The sequence below is a fragment of the Pygocentrus nattereri genome, chromosome 1 (genome assembly GCF_015220715.1).
Source record: "Pygocentrus nattereri isolate fPygNat1 chromosome 1, fPygNat1.pri, whole genome shotgun sequence".
Lineage (NCBI taxonomy): Eukaryota > Metazoa > Chordata > Actinopteri > Characiformes > Serrasalmidae > Pygocentrus > Pygocentrus nattereri.
Genome location: NC_051211.1, coordinates 13,346,454 through 13,368,062, shown reverse-complemented (window position 1 = coordinate 13,368,062; position 21,609 = coordinate 13,346,454). Strand labels below are relative to the sequence as shown.

The 21,609-nt window shown below is 39.9% G+C and overlaps 2 protein-coding genes across 6 annotated transcripts; both read left to right on the top strand.

Moving 5' to 3' along the window:
- The first annotated feature begins 351 nt into the window (after positions 1 to 351).
- polr3h (polymerase (RNA) III (DNA directed) polypeptide H) lies at positions 352 to 8,824 on the top strand. Of its 5 annotated transcripts, none has more exons than XM_017717337.2 (7): positions 352 to 608; positions 1,054 to 1,165; positions 2,582 to 2,678; positions 2,845 to 2,931; positions 3,977 to 4,040; positions 4,257 to 4,488; positions 6,177 to 8,824. In XM_017717337.2, exons 2-7 carry the CDS (start codon positions 1,055 to 1,057, stop codon positions 6,225 to 6,227), a joined length of 642 nt encoding a protein of 213 aa, XP_017572826.1. In that variant the 5' UTR covers positions 352 to 608; position 1,054; the 3' UTR covers positions 6,228 to 8,824. The 5 variants fall into 5 exon arrangements, with proteins under 5 accessions (XP_017572826.1, XP_017572825.1, XP_017572821.1 ...); XM_017717336.2 differs by having other exon boundaries at positions 352 to 819; XM_017717335.2 differs by having other exon boundaries at positions 353 to 541.
- Positions 8,825 to 9,758: 934 nt separating this feature from the next.
- Positions 9,759 to 20,808, top strand: LOC108439122 (cold shock domain-containing protein C2). The gene is made up of 4 exons (XM_017717339.2): positions 9,759 to 9,946; positions 14,185 to 14,551; positions 17,315 to 17,437; positions 19,186 to 20,808. Exons 2-4 carry the CDS (start codon positions 14,385 to 14,387, stop codon positions 19,346 to 19,348), a joined length of 453 nt encoding a protein of 150 aa, XP_017572828.1. The 5' UTR covers positions 9,759 to 9,946; positions 14,185 to 14,384; the 3' UTR covers positions 19,349 to 20,808.
- The last annotated feature ends 801 nt before the right edge of the window (positions 20,809 to 21,609 follow it).

Sequence of the window (21,609 nt, the reverse complement as noted above, 5' to 3'; positions counted from 1 at the left end):
GAACTGGCTTCCTGTAGAGGACGTGCTCGCTTTTTACACAAAAAAATCAACTAATTTCATCTTCAATACATCAATATTTATTGGATAAAACGTTCATTAATTAATTATAATCTGACGGTTGATTAGGTCCAATAAATTAAGAGTATTTTATAAATTAGAACTTGAACTACAGTCGAGCTTCTATAAAGATAAAAGTAAACAGATTGAGGATGATTTTCCTTCAGAATAATTCACGTTTTAAGTCTTGATATGTATATTTTATCGTTAGGATTGGTGTGTAGTTTTAAAAACTGATCACTTTATTTATTTATTTAAGGCTGATTTTCTGTCATCTGGCCGCAGGCGCTGTGACGTAAAATGGCACGGACTGTCGTGAATTCACAGCACACGTGTGGCAGCTTCAGCTAAAGATTGGAAGAGCTTCGGGTTTTTAACTGCGGAGCGACTTTAATGCTAATTTAACCGAATATGGGTAAAACGGACAGTTGACCAGAACAGTGGCTATCTACCGAGCATTAGGGTCTGGCAGAAAACAGAGAAGGTGGGTGAACATGAGCGGACAGCTAGCCTAGCTGCGCGGCGTAGCCCAGTTCGTTTAACCGACCCTGGTGAGTGAACGCGCGGCTCTGACCGGTGAGACCGCCGTCGGGTAAAATGTCCTCTCTGACCGGTGAAAGACGGGCTACTAGAAGTAACTGAAGTAAATGTGGCTGCCAAAACAACTCAGTTAAACAACTTTCGGGTCCGGAAGCTCCTGGGGTAAATTACCGTTGCAGGGACCCTGTAGACCCTAAGCTAGCTAACGTTACATGCACGAGGGTGAGTTTGGCTTTTTTCCCCCCCGAGTTTCTCGTTCCACCTTAAAAGACGCGGCCGTCACCTCCTCCCGCTAGAAAACAGCTGCAGCACCATTTAAGGCGGAACGAGACCTTCGAACAAGACGCTGGTGAAAAGGAAGCCACCTTTAGCCTCGTCTGTTAGCTGTATGTCCGCAGACACTGGCGTCTGCTGTGCTCTCGCTGTGGACTCGCGTTTGTCCGCTTTCTCTCGTAGGATGTTCCTGGTGGTGGAGATGGTCGACACGGTGCGGATTCCTCCGTGGAATTTCCATCGGCAGCTTAACGAGGCCGTCGCTGAAGAGCTCAACAAGAAACTGGCCAACAAGGCAAGACCTGCATCCACTGTTTCCCAGCTTCAGTTCTGTAGAGCTGCACTGCACGTCAGCTGTCGACCAGTGCACGTCTTCTGGATCAAGTACAAAAACAAACGACGACGTGGAACTCCCTTCACGCAGTTTCACTCACTTAACCCTGCATTGTTTTCTATGACTGAGGACAGCATAAAAATATTAATTCAACTTAAGAGCTTTTCTTAAAAAGTTACAGAAATTGCCGAGGTTTACACCTTGTGTTAAATAAGTGAAGCTAAGGAACATTTTTGGCTCTTTATTTTTGCATCACTGCAAAGTTTGCTGCCTCAGTCACCAGCAGTGCACCTTTTGCAAACAGTTGTCCTTATATTGAAGGTAATCTCAAACGACCGACCCCATTCCTGTGTACAAATGGTTGACTGAATAAAAAGAAGCAGTTTAACCTTCATAATACATCCCCTTTTACCCTGTACGTCAGTGGTCAGAACCCCCCACAGAGCATGTACTATTTGGGTGGTGGATCATTCTCAGCACTGCAGTGACACTGATATGGTGATGGTGTGTCAGTGTGTGTTGTGCTGGTACAAGTGGATCAGACCCAGCCATGCTGCTGGAGTTTTTAAACACAGTCCACTCTATTAGACACACCCACTCTGTAGTCCACCTTGTAGATGTAAAGTCAGAGACAATAGCTTGTCTGTTGCCACAGTTTTTTTTTTTTGTTTTTTTTTTGGTTAGCCTCAAGTCGTTCATCAGTGGTCACAGGATGCTGCCCACAGGACGCTGTTGACTGGATAATTTTGGTTGGTGGACTGTTCTCAGTCCAGCAGTGACACTGAGGCATTTAAATGCTCAAGCAGTGCTGCTGTGTCTGATTCACATGTACCAGCACAAAACACACTAACGCTTCAGCACCAGGTCAGTGTCCCTGCAGTGCTGAGAAAATGGGTGGAAACGTGTGTCTTGGTTTTCCCCCTGAGCTCCAGAGAAGCCAAAATGCTCGTTCAAGGGTCAGCAAGCTGCATCTCTTTTACTGGCCTGTTGCAGCTGCACTGCAGAATTCAATTTCTAGATAAAAATAGGTTTTATCAGTATATAATCTTAAACGCTGGAATTAGTGTAGTCTATAACTGCTAGTTCATCTAGCTAGTAGCTAACGAAAAGGCAAAGAGACAAATAGACCTATTTGCAGGTGACTGACGATCCATGCAAAGACTCTTTAACTATAATTGTTCAGGCACAGTTCTTTACCAGTTCTTTCTCATTCTTTTTAAATAATCTTTGATAGCCGTCTAACATTAGTCATTGCTTTTCAGTGGTTAATCTGAATACACCTGTCCATTCTGTAGGAGGTTGTCTCTGTAGCAGCCAGTTTACTGATACTAAACCCACTGTCCCTGTTAGATAATGACTGGTCTCTCACTTCTTTAGGTTGTGTATAATGTTGGCTTGTGCATCTGCTTGTATGACATCACTAAACTAGAGGATTCATACATATTTCCTGGGGATGGAGCCTCTCACACTAAAGGTACTGCAGCCAGGTGGATTGTTGTGTTATATCCTAGATGCATTTTAATGCTTATTTGAAAGCCTTTGTTGTGGTATTACTCCTGGCCTTCCAGTTTCAGTGGTTTCAGACATGGGCTTTAATGTTTGTGACCATAAGATCTTTACTGTTGCTTCTTTTCACACAGTGCATTTTAGATATGTGGTGTTTCACCCATTCCTGGACGAGATTCTGGTGGGGAAGATTAAATACTGCAGTCAAGAAGGAGTATATGGTAACGCTGCATGCAACATTGCTCACTCTCTCTTTCTATCTCTCTCACACTCTCTGGTTTGCTCTATCTTTTTCTATTTTGCTTATTCTCTGTCTTTCGCTATATCACAGTCTCTTTCTCTCTCACTGTCTTTCTATTGATCTCTCTTTCTTTCCATCTCTTTCTCATTTTCTCTCTCTCACTCTCGCAATAAGTCTTTCTCTCACTCTTTCTGTCACTCTCTCCCTCTCTCTGTGCCCCCTCTCATCAGGCGTTTGATCCATTTAAGGTTGGATAGTGGCGATCAGCTGGAGTTTTAGCACAGCATATTGGTTTCAGGTCAGAGAGAGTAATTGGCAGTTTAATCAGTGCATTTAAAGCGTTTTTGTCTCTACCCCTTAAGGTGATTGTGACTTTTGCTCTGGCTGATGGATTGACTCAAGTGTCCTTCCCAGAGTTATTTGTTAACCCTTTTGTTTGCAACCCTGTGGAAAGTGAGGAGCAACTTTTCTGCATGAGAGGGTTGCAGATGGTGCCTTTGTAAACAGCTAGTAAGGAGGTGTTTTACCACAGTTATTACATCACTTTATTTCCATGAGCTAAAATGGAGATTTGACTTTAAGGAGAGCCTGTCGTTTTGTCCCTAAATGTCTGTATATTTCGTGGAGGCTCCTGTTCAAAAGAACAAAAGATCAGTGTCTGAGCACGGACGCTTCAAAACCATCCCAAGCCATGTTGGAATGACTCTCATGGGTTGAGTTTTTTTAAAAAAAAATTTTTATTTATTTTATTAAAGTGCTCTTAATATTCTTGGGTTGGTGAAAGTGATGTGCTGGTCAAAGTGTTGTATCTGGTAAGGGTGTGTTATTTCATTGGTAAACTTCCTCCCTGTTATTAGTATTTTTTTTTTTTTTTTCTTTTATGTAGAACATTTTTAACTAATAATGCTTTAAAAATGATCTTTTAAAATTTTCTCTCTCTCTCTTTTTCTTTCTTTCTTTCTTTCTTTCTTTCTTTCTTTCTTTCTTTCTTTCTTTCTTTCTTTCTTTCTCTCTTTCATTCATAGTCACCCTTGGATTCTTTGATGACATCTTAATCCCACCAGAGTCCCTACAGCAGCCTGCTAAGTTGTATCCTATGTGTCACTCTTGATTAACTGTAGATGATAATGGAAGAACAGCTCATTTTAATTGGCTTGGCTTTTTTTATAGTTTGATTTATATTTGTTCTGTCTAAATGTATTACTTTAGATCATAGCTTTGCAGCCCTATCTTATTGCTCTCAGAGTGGGACACCAAATGACAGCTTGTGTTCAGTTTGTTCTGGTCCTTTACGGGTTGCCATAGCGATGAGGCAGAGCAAGTGTGGGTGTGGGAGTACGAGACTGATGAGGGCACTCATGACCTCTACATGGACCAGGGTGAGGAGATCCGGTTCCGGGTCGTGGACGAGCTCTTCCTGGACACATCTCCCACCGGGCCCACCACTGACCCAGAGCCTCCAGCTAACTCCAGCACAGCACCTACTGCAGCTACAGACGATAGTGCACAGAAAAAAGAGGCTCCTTACACACTGATGGTGAGAGACAACACATGCAGACACGCACACATTCATTCATATTAGTTTATGTAATACTGTACTTAAATGCCAGACTTGATCTGAGGATTAACTTTCCTTAGCTTTTCTTAAAGAAGAGAGTTTGATGTGGTGTGTTTCAAGACATACCATTCACCCCTGTGTCCACTCAGTCCATATACTCTCAGAAAAGAAATAAGAGTGGGGGGTATACATGCACTGAAAAACCTGATTACAGAGTTAAATTCCAATCTGTTTCAAGAAATCTGATGATAACTTTAATCTACGAAAGTGAAGTGTGCTATTTGCATGCCCACTTGCAATAATGACGATGATTGCAGTATTCGATTGCATGTAAATGTTGCTACTCAATGTATTAATTTCTCCTTCATTCAGAGTGTTCATTTAAAAGCAAAAGCATGTCTGACACTATCATCCGTTGTTTTCAGTGGTAAAAATAAACTTGCAGCAACCAAAATATATAATTTCAACTAAAAGTAACATTGAAAATTGCTGTTTGCCATGGCAGCTCATCAGTGACATGCATCATGCTGTGGTAAAGATGGTGTGAGCAGGAAACCACCAAACTATGCTGAACTCTGGCTAGTTAAGACCAGAATTGGCCCCCACAGGTGTAATTCTAGGCACCTTCAACTGGTCCAATGATTTTCAGTTGAGGTACTTTGACATTGTATCTAAATTTAATGTTGAATAGACCAAAATAAATGTCTCAACATTACTTTTGGGGTGGGGTTGTTGGGTTCCTTTTCTTGTAAAGTCATCATTTTGGATTCAAAAGGTTTTATTCTGACGGCAGCATTTTGTTATACATACACTATATTGCCATCCAGATCATTGAATTCAGGTGTTCCGATCACTTCCATGGCCACAGATGTATAAAACCAAGCATCTAGGCCTGCAGACTGCCTCTACTAACATTTGTGCTCAGTGAATTCTACTGTGGTACTGTGATGGGATGCCATTTGTGCAACGAGTCCAGTTGTGAACTTTCCTCACTACTAAATATTCCACACTCAACTGTAAAGAGGTATTATAAGAAACTGGAAGTTTGGGAATGACGGTGACTCGGGTACATTAAATGACAAAGTGGGGTCCGCGGATGCTGAGGCGCATAGTGTGCAGCGGTCACCAACCTTCTGCAGACGGCCCCTTCCTGTTCCAACATGACTGCGCACCAGTGCACAAAGCAAGGTCCATGAAGACGTGGATGAGTGAGTTTGGTGTGGAAGAACTTGACTGGCCTGCACAGAGTCCTGACCTCAACCCGATAGAACACCTTTGGGATGAATTAGAGCGGAGACTGCAAGCCAGGACTTCTTGTCAAACATCAGTGTCTGACCTCACAAAAGCACTTCTGGAAGAACAGTCAAAAATTCCCATAAACACACTCCTAACCCTTGTGAAAAGCCTTCCCAGAAGAGTTGAAGCTGTTATAGCTGCAAAGGGTGGACCGACATCATATTAAACCCAATAGATCAAGAATGGGATCTCACTCAAGTTCAAATGCGTTTGAAGGCAGACAAGCAAATACTTTTGGCAATATAGTGTATGTCTCTTAGTATGTAGTAACTTCTAATTAACAAAGCTAACTCTACTCACTAACATTGCCTTTAGTTCATACAATAAAACCTATAGTTGATGTGTTCTATGTATTCTTATCTGTCTTGCAGGCCTCCATCAGTGAGCCAGGATTAGGGCTGCTGTCTTGGTGGAGCAGCTAGCTGTAGGAGGATTTCTGCTTTTACACACTTCTGCTCCATACTACTCTGCAGAATGAACCTGGAGGAGTAACCATCTTTGTGTCTTTGTGTGCAGCTGGTCCTGTCATGATTAATGCAAGAGACACTGCACAGATGTTCTGGCTCAGCATCATCTTGAATGTTTAAAGGTGTTGTCTGGATTTACAAGAAGGTGCATTGTTCAGAAATCACAGCTGACTTTCTTTCCAGTGGAAAGGGGAAAAAGACTTTACCATTTGGGTCTCGTGCTGCAGGCCGTGGCCATCTGAACTGACTCCGCCTCCTTATTTTTCTGCTATGGATAATGGCTGCACGATACAGACGAAGTGCTAGCATTTTAATTATATTTCTACATAATGTGACAGTTTACTCTTGTTGGGTTACATTAATACCTTGATTAATCAAAAACATCCACATAAGCATGTGGAACTCATTGGTTAAAATACTCTTTGAACACACACACATGAATAATGAAACTAAAACAGTAAACGGTGAAAGGCTCAGTTAGGTATTACAGTCCTCTGTGATGGCACAAATGCAAAGGCCAATATCACAACAGCAGTTAAATGGAAATTTCACCCATTTTACAACATTTCTGCATAATTGTTAAGTTAACCAGGTCATTTCGCATGGTTAGGGGTGAAATGGTGCATTGTAGACAAATTTACTGAGTGTACTTCATTTATAGTGATGGTGATAGGAACTAGGGGTTGCAATGTCTATAATGCAAATGTAACAAGACCAGTCAACCTAGTCATGTCTTCTGCATTTTATATATAAAGTTGATAATAGTAAAATCGTGGTAAAAATTTTCTTTGGGGACTTTTGCCATACACCACCCTGCATGTACCTCTTCATCATGAATAAATAAAAACATATTTCAGGCAAAAGCCTTTTCAAAACTTTTGTGTAATAGCTTTATGGGAGGTGTCTAGGTGCTTCAGATGTCTGGTTCCTATTGCCACCACAGTGAACAATGCTGACTCAGTAATAACCTAATATGTCACGGTTCACATCAGACTTTGTTTACATCGGACATTTTGAAACATTATTGGAGTTTACCGAACAGTCTGTCTTGCAGCCCTCCTCTACAACGTTCATCTGCACCACCATGACATCAAAAGATCTCTATGTTAAAAGCTACACTATAAATGTAGCATGACGTTTTGGTTGAGGTAACATACCTGTGTATATGTACCTGGAATGACTGACCAGTGGACCAGTCAGCACATGAGATGTAATAAAATCTGTGTGTGCTACTTTTCGTTGGCAGCAGATGACCATTCTCACAAAGTAATGTGGTCCAGTTTGGCTTCATTAATCCATCACCCATCATGTGTGAATTTGAGTCTTTTTTCAGCCTTTACAAATGAGAAGACAGATAGCCCTGCTGTGAAGGGATGTGTTTATTTTGATGTTGGCTTAAAAAAAAATCTGCTCAGTTTCTGATGAAGACAAAGTGCCAGTGTTGGTGATTTGTTTTTGACCGACCAACATACTATATACTAAATTGCCCAAATTTATGCAGATGGTGAACACTATAAATATCCATTCAAGCCAGTTTATCTGTGAAAGATGATTCAGGTTGGGCAGGTGCGTTCTTGCATTCTGATATACTTTTTGCCCCCTCCATCCAAGACTGTTTTTGCTGAGATGTAAATACTGTATTGGGTGGTAGGAGAGAATGGGGCTGGTTGTCACACTTTACATTTAAGACAAAAAAAGTTTTATAAAAAATAAATAATTGAAGTGAAAGTGCTAAAATGACAATGTGCACACGTGACAACCTGCCCCATGTATGTGTGACACACTCACATGCTGGAAGAGTTTGTTTGTTTGTTTGTTTTGGCAAACATAAGCTCTGAGAACAATGCCTTTATTTTTGCCAGTGAACAGATGTTATCTGTATGTTCATACAATTCTGTTTGTTGTACTGGGCAGTGCACATAAATTGAATGTGTTCAAAAGAACAGAAGATAACTTCTTAGAATCTCAACTTTATGAATTAATTTCATTTATATATAATAATATATATTGTGGTCTCCTTGTGTACAAACAAACTCCTTTCAAAGAAACTAGTGCAGTGAAGTAGCCTAATGAAGTGAAATGATTCAGCTGTTTGGTCGTCACAGCAGGTGCTGAGGAACACTAGTTGAAAATGTCAACTAGTCACAGTCACATGATTCATAGTTGCGGCAGAGATAAACAGGATAGCCTGGTGTGCAGGCTTCGTCACTCCATTTTAATATCTGCAGAATCTAACCCACACATAACAAAAGGCTCTGAAAACATGCCTCAACGTAAGATTTTGCAAATCTCATGCAAGTCACAACACGGTTGCTGACACCTACAGATACATCCGTAGAATGAGAATGTGAAAGTTTATCTGCATAAAAACAGAGAAGGTGCAAAAACACTTTTCAAAGGTGAAACAGGAATACATTTGTTGTCACCTCAGTGTTTTCACAGCCTGCTGTGATCAGCACTACTGGGCTCAAAAAAGGAGGCCACATGTTTTAATGTAACATTTGTACAATATAATGTGTGTATTAAACACTGAGCAGTTTTTGTAGAAAATGGAAGGTACTGCAATTTGTTATTTGACTGCATTTTGTATGACGCTAGTTAGGATTATTGCAATGAATTAGATCAGAATAAATCACAGTATGCTTTTTTTTTTGCATGTTGTGGAAATCATCAGTACTTAAAACACTTCCCAACTGCATATTTGACTACAAAGAGCATAATTAGATCTGTTTAAATGGATATATTGCAGCACAGTACATGAAATATTAAATACAGATCAAGTCTTTATATAAACTGAACTGCAATCTGTTTTTGTGATGTCACAAAAACCAGATTTATGCTGCCACAGTGAGATGTTTGGTGTCCATGGCTCCAAAAAAATGGTTTAATTCCACTGCCATGGTTGTTGGGAAGAATGCACGCTGCAGCATGTTGTGGATGCTGCTGGCAGAATTTTGAAACAATTTTGAAAACAATGGAATCTGGTTGGCTATCAACCATCTATATGTGTACAGGGGTATAACAGGGGCTGTGGTGCATTTGATGGGTTTCTTATGGGACCTAAAGGTGTCCTACAGCAAACTAAGGTAACTATTACGCCAGTTTCCACTAGAAAGCAAAACCAGGCTTTATTCCTAATGGTTCTGATGATCCTTTTTCAGCAGGGTGGTCGTGTGTGGGTTAAAAAAAACTAACATCATAAGTGGATTTCTGGGAAATGAGCAGGACGCAAAGTATGATGTGTGCCTAAAATGGCAAGAACTGCTGTGGCATTTGTTGCACTTCTAGTAATACTTTCATTGACACTGTGCCATTTTAATACAGCAGTGTTGCCATAAAAGTGCACAAAAACAGAATTCTACATATTGGATAGGCAGTTGTAACAGTGTTAGGCCATTTTGTTCAGTGCTCTGAGCCACTGCCCTTGTGCATGACTGAGCACACAGGCCTGAGTGGGAGCTGCTGCATCAGTCCCTCCCTCTCCTCTTTCTCTCCCCCTATCTCTCTCTCACACACACACTCAGCCTTCTGCTCAGTGGGAACGCTGGGATCCCGAGTAGATCCCGGGCTGTTCCGGTGGTGCATCAGGATTCAGGGAATTCATTTCATCTTTCTTAATACAAACCGTGACAGAAACATCTGCCTCTCCAGACCGGGTTTAACCGAAGTGAGCGGTGAGTAGTAAACACTGCTGAATATGAGTCACCCTGAAAAAACGCTGCTGCTGCCCGTTTTCCTTCGTTGTTGTTTGCATTTCGCTTAAAGCAGATTTCGGGAGATATTTGTGAGGAAACCGTGAGGAAGTCGAGGGCTTTTTTTTCTCGCTAAATGTGCCCACAAAAATGGCAAATATGCTCCAAGTCGCTGTTCTGGTATGTTTTCTTGTCCTCTCCCCTTATCCACCCCTCTTTAGCCTCTTTTGTTTTGTCTCCTCGACGTCCCTGCAGAACCTTCTGGAAAAGCAGCGATGTCTGACTGAGATTTCTCCACAGTATTATTGGTCGAGCCACTGCTGCTTTACATGCGTTGCACACTTTTAGGTCATAAAACGGTTATGGGTCAGTGATGGACCTGATTAAGACACTTTGCTCTGTTAAGCCCTCGATAATGTTAAGTCCTCGTTTTTCGCTCTTCCAGGGCGGCGGTGAGGAAGTGGAGGCTGAAAGTGCAGCTTTGTTAGATCAGATCAGAGATCCACATCATTCATCCGACCTTCCTCTCTCTTCTTATGGAGGCACATTCCTGACCAGTGCCCTGCTTTCTAATGGGAATTGGCTTAATGGGTATCATTAGAGGCTAGTTTCTTGTAGGACACCTTTAGATCCCATTAGAAAACCATCAAGTGCATCTGCAGTCAGTCCCAGAACACCTGTTAAACCATTAGAATCCTTTACACTGTGGTACCAACCCATTAGGAAAAGATAAAATACCTTCAGAGACTGTGGGTCACCAGCAGGAGCTAAAAAATGATGTTTTTTTAGCATGTCAATGTGGATAATTTTAATAAGTTTTATGTTTTAATATGATTTAATGTCTTGTCTTGAAATATTCATTTCCTTTTTAATAAATTATTTTGAGATGCTGTGTCAATATATAAAAAATAAGTCATTATTTTTGACATAGTAAGTCCGTATATCAACATTTCAAGAAAATGAGTCATTATTTCGTGACACTAAACCAAAATTTTGATAAAACAAGTGATATCAACATAATATTCCATTATTTTGAGATAGTAAGTCAATATTTTGACATGGTGAGAATTTTGTGATAGTTCATAGAAGTGTTCACTTACTGCTCCCAGAAATGGAGAAAGAGGAGAGCAGGTCTGTTTCTCCTTTGCCTGGTAAGACTGGGCATTCAGCCAAGTTAGCTTGTTTACACGCATTGTAATATATGAGAATGGAGCCTGTAATTCATCCTTAAATCTAAGAATCTGAAATTCTCTATGCATATTATTATAATGCATTTTAAATACACTATGTTTCCTGGGTCTGGGTCCTCTGTAAACACTACTAAAATGTTTTCATCTGTTATAAAATATAAAAAGGATAGTTGTACAGTCATGTTTTGTACATCTAAGGTGAAGATGTGTAGCTGTTATTTTCATCGTCATCCGTCTGTGGAGCAGAAGTTCGGTTCCTTTTGCTCAATGATGTTAAAAATACCTCATCAGCTGCCCTGACGGCTCGTGTGCGTCACTGCTCTCCACACACTGCAGAGGTTTTCTTAATGTCATATAGAGCATCGCACCACTCCAGTGGAAATGCACAGGGGAAAAAAATGACAGAATAAAGTCCCTCATTGCTCCTGTGCTCTTTAGTGCCACTCTGCCCAGTTTGTGCCGCCCTGTCTGGACACAATGGACGCTTTTGTGGTAGCTCTGCTCCCCGCACCCCGGGGCATGAGGCGCCGTGCATGTAAACAAACTGCAGCACAGCTTTATTTACGCCACTTATCAAGGAAAGGGCTGTTTCACTTGCTGCTTTTTTCCTCCTTGAACAGAGCAAAGCTGCAGACATGGACTGGGCAGCCTAATGAAGAAGGAAACTGAGTCTGGTCCTGGAGGACCACGGCACTGCAGAGTTTAGCACTCTTTTCCTTTAAAGGAACAGTGGCAGATAACAGAAAGAATCAGCCAAGACAAGTTTGCTGTTTAAAGTCTTGCTTCTTTAGGTTTGCACCGGAGCTGGAGAACTAGCGGTGAAAGCGTACATGCAAAATAGCACATACAAAATGGACTGTGTCATATGTAATCATACACTGTGTGAGACTGCCGAGCAGTAATCTCAGTCAGATCTGATTATGTGGTTTATGACTGTCTATGATGCTCTGCTTGTTGTAAAAAAAGCAGTAGTAGCCATCCTGAAGCCTGATTTTTATGCACTTTTGTCCATGTTCATAGATAACTGTATGTCACACAGTGTCCAAAACTATACAAATAAGTCAAATTACAAAATAAGACAAATAAGTGATTACTTAAAATATTCAAGCAGTTTGAGACCAGTGTGTGATGATTTAGGCAGCAGTTTGCGCATTTGCCCAAGACTAAAGAAGCAAATTCCAGATACCAAACATGTCTTGGCTGGTCAGCTATATTTAAAGAGATTGCTCTTCATCCCAATCTTGGAATGAAGTGTGCTTTTCAGTTTGTTTATTGGTTTCCCTGCTCTAGCATGCCTAATTCATCAGCTAATGACATGCGCAGGTTCAAACAGGTGTGCTGGAGCAGGAAAGCACAAATATGCAGCACAATGAAGATTAAAAAGCCCAACCAGAATCAGCGCTCGGTAAAAGATGCCAAGATAGAGTACCACAGCGCATATGTCAGGAATGTTGTTATTGTTATTCTGTATATAATGTTGCTGAGACACGCAACCATTCAAAAGTTTGGAATCACTTAGTATCAGGAGTGGAAATTGCTGTGTACATCAAAGTCCTGTGCTTGGCGACAACTAGCCAAGTTACCGTGGTATATAACTCATGATAATATATATTGCGTCTTACTGTTATGTATTGAGAGCAAAGCTTTGTTCTAAAGTTTCCACTTTGTTCATCTGACTACAACTTGATGAAATCAACATTCAAGCAAGATTTGTCCGTGCATTTACATATTAAGTGGATATCCACAGCATTTATAAGTGAAGGTAATGTTGACATCCAAATATTCGTAACAGTAATTGCCATTGGCAATTGAGTCCTTAGTACACATTCAAATCTGAATAAGTAAATAATAAAATTGGCGATTTTGATCGATTTAGATGCTACGTCTAAACCCAAATTATTGCAGTATTGTTGTACTGTATCATTTTAGTCTACCGTCTATTTCTTAGTGTGTGTGTGTGTATATATATATATATATATATATATATACACACACACATACAAACTACAGACTAATAATTGCTTTATTATAGCTTTATTATTTATTTTTTTTTTAGCTTTCTCAATTATGTTAGAATCAGCTACAGCTCTCTTAACATTTTTGAATTTTTACAGTTTCTTAGTTATGTTATACATGTACCTGCTACCAAATGGATTTATATAATTTACAACCTTTGACCAGAGTCATGAAGGTCTTTGAAGGTCTGGTCTTAGTCCAGCTGAAGGTCTTTTGATGATGTGGTCAGCATGGCCCTGCACTTTCATGCTACAGCATCTTGACAATCTTGGAACATCTGCTTTCTGTTTGTGGACTTGGTTTTCAACGCCGGAGCTGCTGCAGGTCAAACTGTCCCAGCTGTTTGTGCCAGATCCCATCTGCTGGTGGATAATGGACTTCCTGACAAACAGGAGACAGCAGATGTACACATGAGACCCCTAGTCCCTCAATCCTGGAGTTTCACAAGAGTGCATGCTCTCACCTCTTCTTTTCAGTCACCATTTTTTTTCACCAACAACTGCGTCTCCAACGAAACAGCTGTGAAGGGCCGTGATGGGCCAACAATAATGAGTCTGCCTTTGCACTTTAAACTTAAACTGAAATCAACAAACCTCCTTTACAGCATCACAGTAAAACTCCTGTAGTGTAATCCTTATTTGCACCACGAGACAAATGTTAATTTTTACAAATGTTCATTTCACTATTCTTTATGTAACAGTTATTATATGTCTACACAGACTTGAAAATGTATAGATATTCATATTTGCATATGTACAAACATTTACACATATGTAACTCATATCACATTGGCTCTTTATTTTTCTTATTATTCTGATTTGATTTGATTTGTCTTTTAGCTAAACACTTAAGTCTGTGTGCTTGTCTGGTCTGGTTCGTATGTTACACGTCATACATGTGTGCACTCACCAAGACAAATTCCTTGTGTGTGTTACTTGTATTTAGTGAAATAAAATGATTCTGATTCTGACAACCTCTCTCTCTCTCTCTCTCTCTCTCTCTCTTTTGCTACAGCTGGCTTTTACATGTTTATGACTGCCCTCACAGCATCACTCAGGCTTAAACTCGACTGTTCAGCAAAAAATTCCTCAACGTAACCAGCAGATGTGCTGATCCCTGAGGGTTACATCACCACAGCTAGCTCAGGAAACCCTCCAGCTTCTCCAAGATCTAACCAGCCCAGTGCTGACGACAGACACAGATACACTCGAGCCATGGCGGAACCAGACCTGTCGACTCCGGCTGATCCCTCTCTCCGCTCGCCCCGCTCGTCCTCCCATTCCCTCTCTTTCCCATTCCTGAGGGAGGGCAGCCGCATCTGGGAGAAAACAGGGGAACTGCCCAGCCCACTCCCCACCAAACGCACGCGCACATACTCGGCGTAAGAGTTTTCTCTTTCTTTTCCTCTCTAAATAACAGTCTGACTAATCTGCCTTCTTTAGTTCCTCATTCTTTACTGCTGCCAATATTTAGTGTTTCATCTGTGCTACAAATGATTTCTTACAGTAGACTCCTCAAATCACACTATATTTTATGTCAGTGTTGCGTCCAAATACAAAGCTAAATTGTCTTTCTCTACAGGCAAAATCAATGCCATTCTTATTCAAAATTAGCACTGGAACCACATTGTTTTATTAGTCATTATCGATGACCGCCACAAAATCTACTGTCTGAAACTCCGTCCTGATTTCATGCACAGCATTGAGTTGAGTTGTACAACAGCACGCCATAACTGTCACATTGGGACACAGGGAAAACAGTATTTTTCTCCATTGTTTATAGATTTATGTCACTAAATCTCTCACTTCAAGACAGATACACCTTTTATTTAACAATGCAGTAAAAACAAGCAAAGGAAGACAGATTGAGCCTTAACATTGATGGAAGTTTTTGTTTTTTCCCAAAAACTCAGACACAGGGTAGCAGTCCATTCCACTAAAAAAATCATAAACAGCAAGAGGAGTTCCACCAACTCACAACAGCAGCACTGTGTGTGTGTGTGTGCATGTGCAAAGTCTCAGCTTCAGCTCAGAGCATTCAGTGTTAAAAAAAGCAAATTTAGTTTTATTTAGTCTCAGATTTGGTGTGAAAAGGCCTTACTGCTGGTAATGGAAATGGAAACAGTCCTAGATGTACAGAATATGTAACAGACTCGCAATAACTTGTTCATGTTATATTCTTTATAACTGGTTATACTTTGCCCTCACTAGGAGGCTGAACAGGCAGCGGAAAGCTAGCTGGCTAATGCTACAACAATAAAAGACAGACTTCAAGTTTAAGCCTTTAAATAAAGCGCTACTGAAAAACAAAAGACAGTCAAAGTAAGAACGTTACTTACATGGCTATTACGGGCTACAAATGTCTGTATTGAAACTAGAGCTGACACAAAAATACCAAGTAGTGCTGGGTTTCAATATCGTGATGTCTGTTTTTGGTGTATTTTGGTGAAGTTTCTGGTCTTATGATGTCAGTTCAAGGACCAGCAGTGTAAGCCCAGCTTGTCGTTCAGAGGATCCAGTTAGATTTGGGGTAAATATCACAGAAAAAAAATGTTAATATCAGGTAGAAGTTTGTGTGTAACTGGAAATATATGGATATTGACTCTAAGAGAGAAAATCCCTATTATTGATGAGTTAAATTCCTCAGTAAAGAACTAAGCTTCCCATATCGACATGTATGAATAGTGGATAAAGGACTTGAAGGAGCATGTTGCTCAAGCTTCTTCTGAGAACCTCTTCAGGATGCTAAGACCTTCAGTGGACCTTCCTGCAGTGTTTAAGCTTCTGTTTCCAACATGCTTCGAGTTACAGACAGCCAAGAGCATTTGTGGCTCTATTCTGTGTCTGATAAAGACGTAACAGGCCCTTAGTTTTAAAGTTGTGAAACAGATATTTTTATCAACAAGGAGCAGTCTGGCCATTGTATCCACATGTATGAAAATACACATACTGCAAGGTGCTAATGAAAAGGGACAGCAGTCTTATTCAATAAAGCTACACAAGCTAAACTATCTAACATTAAAGCCTCCGACAAATGAATTAAGCATTTTGTGCTGAAATGTTTACAGCAGCCAGAGTTTAAATTAGCCTAAAATAGGCCTGCCAGTTATTACATAATTGCTTACCTGCAGTTATTTGGGAAAATAGCAGTTATTTATGCCAACTGTAGTCGTTCTTCACGGTCATTAGATTTCAGTCATATGATGCAACAAACAAAATGTTTTAAGTGAATAAATTTGGTATGTTGTGTTCAGAAACACATTTACTAAGCCGCTTATCATTCTGGGTCACGCAGGAAGCTGGAGCCCATTCTTTGGTCATTGGCCATCGCAGGGCAGACAGAAAGACAAACATTCACACCTAGGTGGTCATTTAGCATGCTAGTTGGTCTGGTTGCATGTCTGGGAGGAAACCCACGCAGATACAAGGAGAACATACAAACTCCACACAGAAAGGACCCCAGCCGCCTGGCCGAGAATCAAACCCAGGCCCTTGCTGTGAGGCAACAGTGCGACCCACTGCGTCACCATACCACCCGTTCAGCCGTATAAACGTAAAATAAAAGAAGGCAGCAAATGCATTCATTCTGACATCATGGTGCTTATGAAAATAAAATACTAATGTCTAGTTTGGTGCTCTAACATGTTTAGAAGGGAATGCTGAGTAATGTCTGTTTATTTGTTAGCTTTGTAGCTAATGCTAACCTTTTTAGTATGTTTGAGTATGTTTGCTATCAGAGTTTCCTTGTACATATTTTCACTCTGGAAAGAAAATGTAGCTTGGCTTAATTCTATACTCTAATTCTGTGTTATTGTATGTGAGTGTAAGTGCAGTATTGATCCAACATCACAACCAGTGTTGGCTACTAAATAAACATGGATAGAAAGCTTGGTAGCTAATCAGTTAATTTTGGCCACTTTAGACTTACATTTTAATAGTTGCAAACAATGAACAAGAAAAGAAAATACTTTATATGACAATCGTCAGCTAAAATTTCATGATTGTGGCAGGCCTCTCCTAGTGACCTTGAAATCACTGGCTTCCAGTGATCGTAAAGGGTCCTTTATAAAAATATTGTTATCCATGGCTAATTACAGCAAAAAGCATTGCTTCTAAAACTCTTGTCCCCTCTCCTCTCTCTCCAGCACAGTGCGAGCCAACTCAGGTCCTGTGTTCAAGGGTGTGTGTAAGAACTTCTCGAGGTCACAGGGTCACGGCTACATCAGCCCGGCCAAAGGTGGAGAAGACATCTTTGTCCATATCTCAGAGTGAGTTACTGCTCTTTAGTGCAAAAACTATACTCTCAGTCTACCCGGTGTAGATAATTCCTATTACTGTGTCTTGATTCAGAGAAGATGTTGCCTTCTGCTGAGGACTTCTCACTTTGTAATTTTCTTTGACAATTTCAGTTCCCTTTAACTTATTCAGGTTGAACAATGTTGGCAGGTAGTTTCAGATTGCGTTTAGATTTCTAAATTGAGCTTTTCTAAAGGCTGAAGTCCTTGACACTCAGGACTCTGTTCAAAGCTGGCATTAACACACATCTTAGGTGATCTGATTGTAAATGGAGAGCGCTAAACACAGGTGTGAACAGGATTTAATGTTTTTCAAAGGATCTGGCCACTCAAACCAGCTTTATTAGTCAATGCTAAGTCCTCATAGGAAAGTCTGTTCACTCTGCAGCCATCATTGCAATTATTTCCAGCTTAAGACCAGGCTCCTATCTCTTAGAATAAAAGGAGTCCTAATCACTGGTTAAATATGACAAAAACCTAAAAAAATACTTTGTAGCATTTGGCTCAGTAAAGCACAAAAAAACATGTTTTTTCTACTGCACTTGTTCAGCTCTCCAGAACGAGGGGGTGGGGGGAACTACCCCTGCTCATACTGTTAGCAAGCTGACTGGCTCTTTTTCTTGATGGGCAGCGCTTTCTCCGTAAACAGATGCCAAGTTGAGTGTTACGAACTTTCCCATTTTTAATTCAGTCGTAACCCGTCTCCTCATCATTTCTGATGCTAAAGTGTCTCGAAGGACCACCTAATCAGCTGCATCATGACAGCAGCAACAAAAGCAGCTGCAGTTTTTTTTCTTTCCTGCAGTCTGAATGTTTGTTACAGCCCATACATTTGCATGAAGAAGGACTCACTGTACATTTTCTCTATTAAAGACTTAAGACTTGAATCGCATGAAGTGACTCTGTTAAAAATTCCAGTTGTAAGCAGATAGACTTCTCAAGTATTCGCCTGTAATCAGATCATTCACAAAGGGTGTTAATGGCAGGTGTAAACTGAGACATTTTACGGGTGTAAAATTCTAAATCAGGGATCCACGATATATCGGCAGCTGATATATTATCTGTTTATAATACTTAACTATGGGAAAGAATTTATTATATTATCAGTCAGATATTGAAATGATGGCCGATAATTGCAACCTTCTTCTAGACTCCACAGCAGTCTCTGCTGGCCACTCTGAGCTTCCCTCATATGAATTATGATAGAATCCACAAACATTATTTTAGTTAGTTAGATATTAAGTTTTTTAATCAAAATATTTCAGTTTTTGATTTGCAACTTAGTGTTACACGCATATATTTATGCAGTGACATACATTATTTGAGTCTGTTTTAGCTTAGCAGTCCAGTGTTCTTTCTGCTCTTCCAGAGTACAACAAATATATTAACAGATATTGATCTAATAATCTGTCTAATGTAGTTTTATTAAAGCAGTAATTTGCAAAGACTGAGATTATTGTAATTTCGTTTTGCACCTCTATTAATAACATTTTTAAAAATGAGTGCGTTCATTTTTATCTTGATTGTGTGATGATGAGTGCATGTCATTGGCAGCACAGGTTTGGATGTAGACAGTTTCACCTAGAAAATCCCAAATTGAACTGAACTTTTGACTTTAAAATCAAAAGGCAAATCGAATTGAATGTTTTTGAAAAATGAACACCTTTGATGGAGAATCACAAACAGTTTGTTCTAATGTATCACAATACTGTTTCCTCCAGTATCGAGGGGGAATACGTGCCTGTGGAGGGAGATGAGGTGACGTATAAAGTGTGCCCCATCCCACCCAAAAACCAGAAGTTCCAGGCTGTGGAGGTGATCATCACTCATCTGAACCCAGGAACGAAGCATGAGACCTGGTCGGGCCAGATCATCAGCTCTTAGACTTAGATCAGGGGAGGGGATGGGCTGGGTGGGTCTGGGTGTTTTTCATGTAGGGACACTGCAGGTGAAGAGAGGGAATGGAAGTGAGAAAGGCGGATTGTGAATGTAATCGACTGTGGAAGAAGAAAGCTGATTTTTTTTTGTGTTAAAGCGAGAACAAAGTTCAAAAAGGAAGCAACAGAATTCTAAGTAATGGAGATTTAGAATAGGGACAGGAAGTAATGTGACATGATTGTTTTGGGGTACGGGTTGGGTCCTGGTCGATGAGTACGAACATAAAGGAAAAGAGAGAAGAAGAAGGGAAACAAGGTCATACTAAGTAGACTTACTGAACTGTGAAAGAGAAAAAAGCAATTTTCCTGAGCTACACATGTATGATCGAAACCCCTTCTTTCAGATGTTGGCCTTTATGTATTTATTTAGATGTATGTTTGTTTATTTATTTATTGGTTAGGGTTTTTTTTTTTGTCAGTTTGTAGTATTAGGGGGGTTTTCATTCAGAATTTTGCAAATTATGCTGGAATTCAAGCACCACAGACTAATGTTGCACTTAAAACTTGAAACCCCAAAAAAGACATACTGCCAAACTGACTACAACTCCCAGAATTCCAGTGGGAGCGATTCAGGGTAAAACCAAGCAGCATTTTGTAGTCCAATTTAGAAGCAGCAGTTGGCCTAGCAAAATACTTCTACTGAACACTCTACTTCTATTGAAGTCCTTACAATGTCTTGTGCTTTTTTTCTGTTGTATTTACAGTATTTTGGCTTATCCATAATGTGGTAGAAACTCAAAGTGTTGGAGTAGTTTACTTATTGGATTTTTACATTTTTGTTGGGCACATGCTGTTCAGTGTATGGTTAAACCTACCATTGCATGTAGTCAAGGTTCATCAAGTAATTTCTCAAACAAGGTTTCTATGCATCTTTTCTATGCTTCAGTTTGTTTATTTTTGTATTTATTTGGTTATGGTCTGGTACTACAAGTACTCAGTTGACAACTGTTTTTTTTTCCTTCATGTTTCAGAGCACTTTTTCTCCGGTCAGATCACTGTGGCTGGTGTAAGCGTCATTTCCATGTAATCTTTGACAGAGTAATAAAAAATTAAAAAATTCTACTAGTCACCCACCCTGTGACACACAGTCTGTTTTCAGTGGTAATGAATTACGGCAGTGTTTCCAAATGCTAATACACATAGTGGTCATATACTTCAGCATTATTAAGAGCTTAAAATGAGCTGATAGTGTATTTGAGCAGGAAAGCACTAAAATGCATTTGGTAAATACTGAAGTATAGCTGACCTATTGCACTCAAGAACAGTTCACCCAGAAAGGCATGAATAGTAGAGGAGAGCGCAGGAATCAATACCAACACATTTTGGTCTTTACCAAATAATTTGTTAAGTATTCAAGCAGGATTCATTTTGTGTATCAAGCCTACATAAATCTGCATCAAATGAAAACAAACTTTGTCCATTTGCCTTTATTACTTCTTCCATTCCGTTTGAGAAATTTTAATTCAAAGAAATCTGCAAGGATATTTTCCCACAAAGTTCAGTCTTATAAGTTGGTTACATCTTGTGCTTCTCATGATCCAAGTAATCCCAAATACAAATATAGACTCAGCAGTCTGTGAAACGTCACTCCATATCTCAGATGTACAGTTCAGGTGTTCTAGTGTAAAAGTTCTTTTTGGTCTATTTTCTGTACTCAGTAAGAGCTTCTTGACAGCTACACGTCAGTATGGGAAGTTCAGTTGTCTACTTGCGGTGGAAGGATGGACAGACAAACACTTGGGATTTTTTGCAGATCTGAGGCAAGAGTAGAGCTTGATTTTCTTCTCTGTTTTAAACATGAAAACTTTTTATAGTATTAGTGAAAAAGAGGTTATACCAAACACAGCAATTTTTTTTACAAAGTAGAAAAGCAAATATCAACATGATAAAACTGAAATCTTTTCTTTGCATGACATCTACAGTACGTTGGATCAATCTGTGCATAAACCGTCCAAATATGAACTATTTTGGTTGAGTGTTAGTAATACTGTGTAAAACTAACTTTAGCCAGGCTAGTTCTCACTGTGAGTTATTTACACAGCTAAAAATGGTGCTACATTACACACACCAAGAAGGCAGATTAAAAAATATAGGTGTGACCTTGAAAGTTTAAACAAAAAGCTCAGAAATTAAAAAACATGATGAAAAAAAATGACTTCAATGTAACAAAAAAGTTACATCTTTAGAAATGTCCGATGGCTGTTAAAT

Excerpts from the sequence above, each read along its gene's own strand:
- LOC108439122 (XM_017717339.2), top strand. The coding sequence starts at position 14,385 with ATGGCGGAACCAGACCTGTCGACTCCGGCTGATCCCTCTCTCCGCTCG. Across the intron at positions 14,552-17,314 it reads CGCACGCGCACATACTCGGC|CACAGTGCGAGCCAACTCAG; the intron begins GTAAGAGTTTTC and ends CTCTCTCTCCAG. Across the intron at positions 17,438-19,185 it reads ATCTTTGTCCATATCTCAGA|TATCGAGGGGGAATACGTGC; the intron begins GTGAGTTACTGC and ends TGTTTCCTCCAG.
- polr3h (XM_017717332.2), top strand. The coding sequence starts at position 986 with ATGTCCGCAGACACTGGCGTCTGCTGTGCTCTCGCTGTGGACTCGCGT. Across the intron at positions 1,166-2,581 it reads ACAAGAAACTGGCCAACAAG|GTTGTGTATAATGTTGGCTT; the intron begins GCAAGACCTGCA and ends TCACTTCTTTAG. Across the intron at positions 2,932-3,976 it reads CAGTCAAGAAGGAGTATATG|TCACCCTTGGATTCTTTGAT; the intron begins GTAACGCTGCAT and ends TTTCATTCATAG.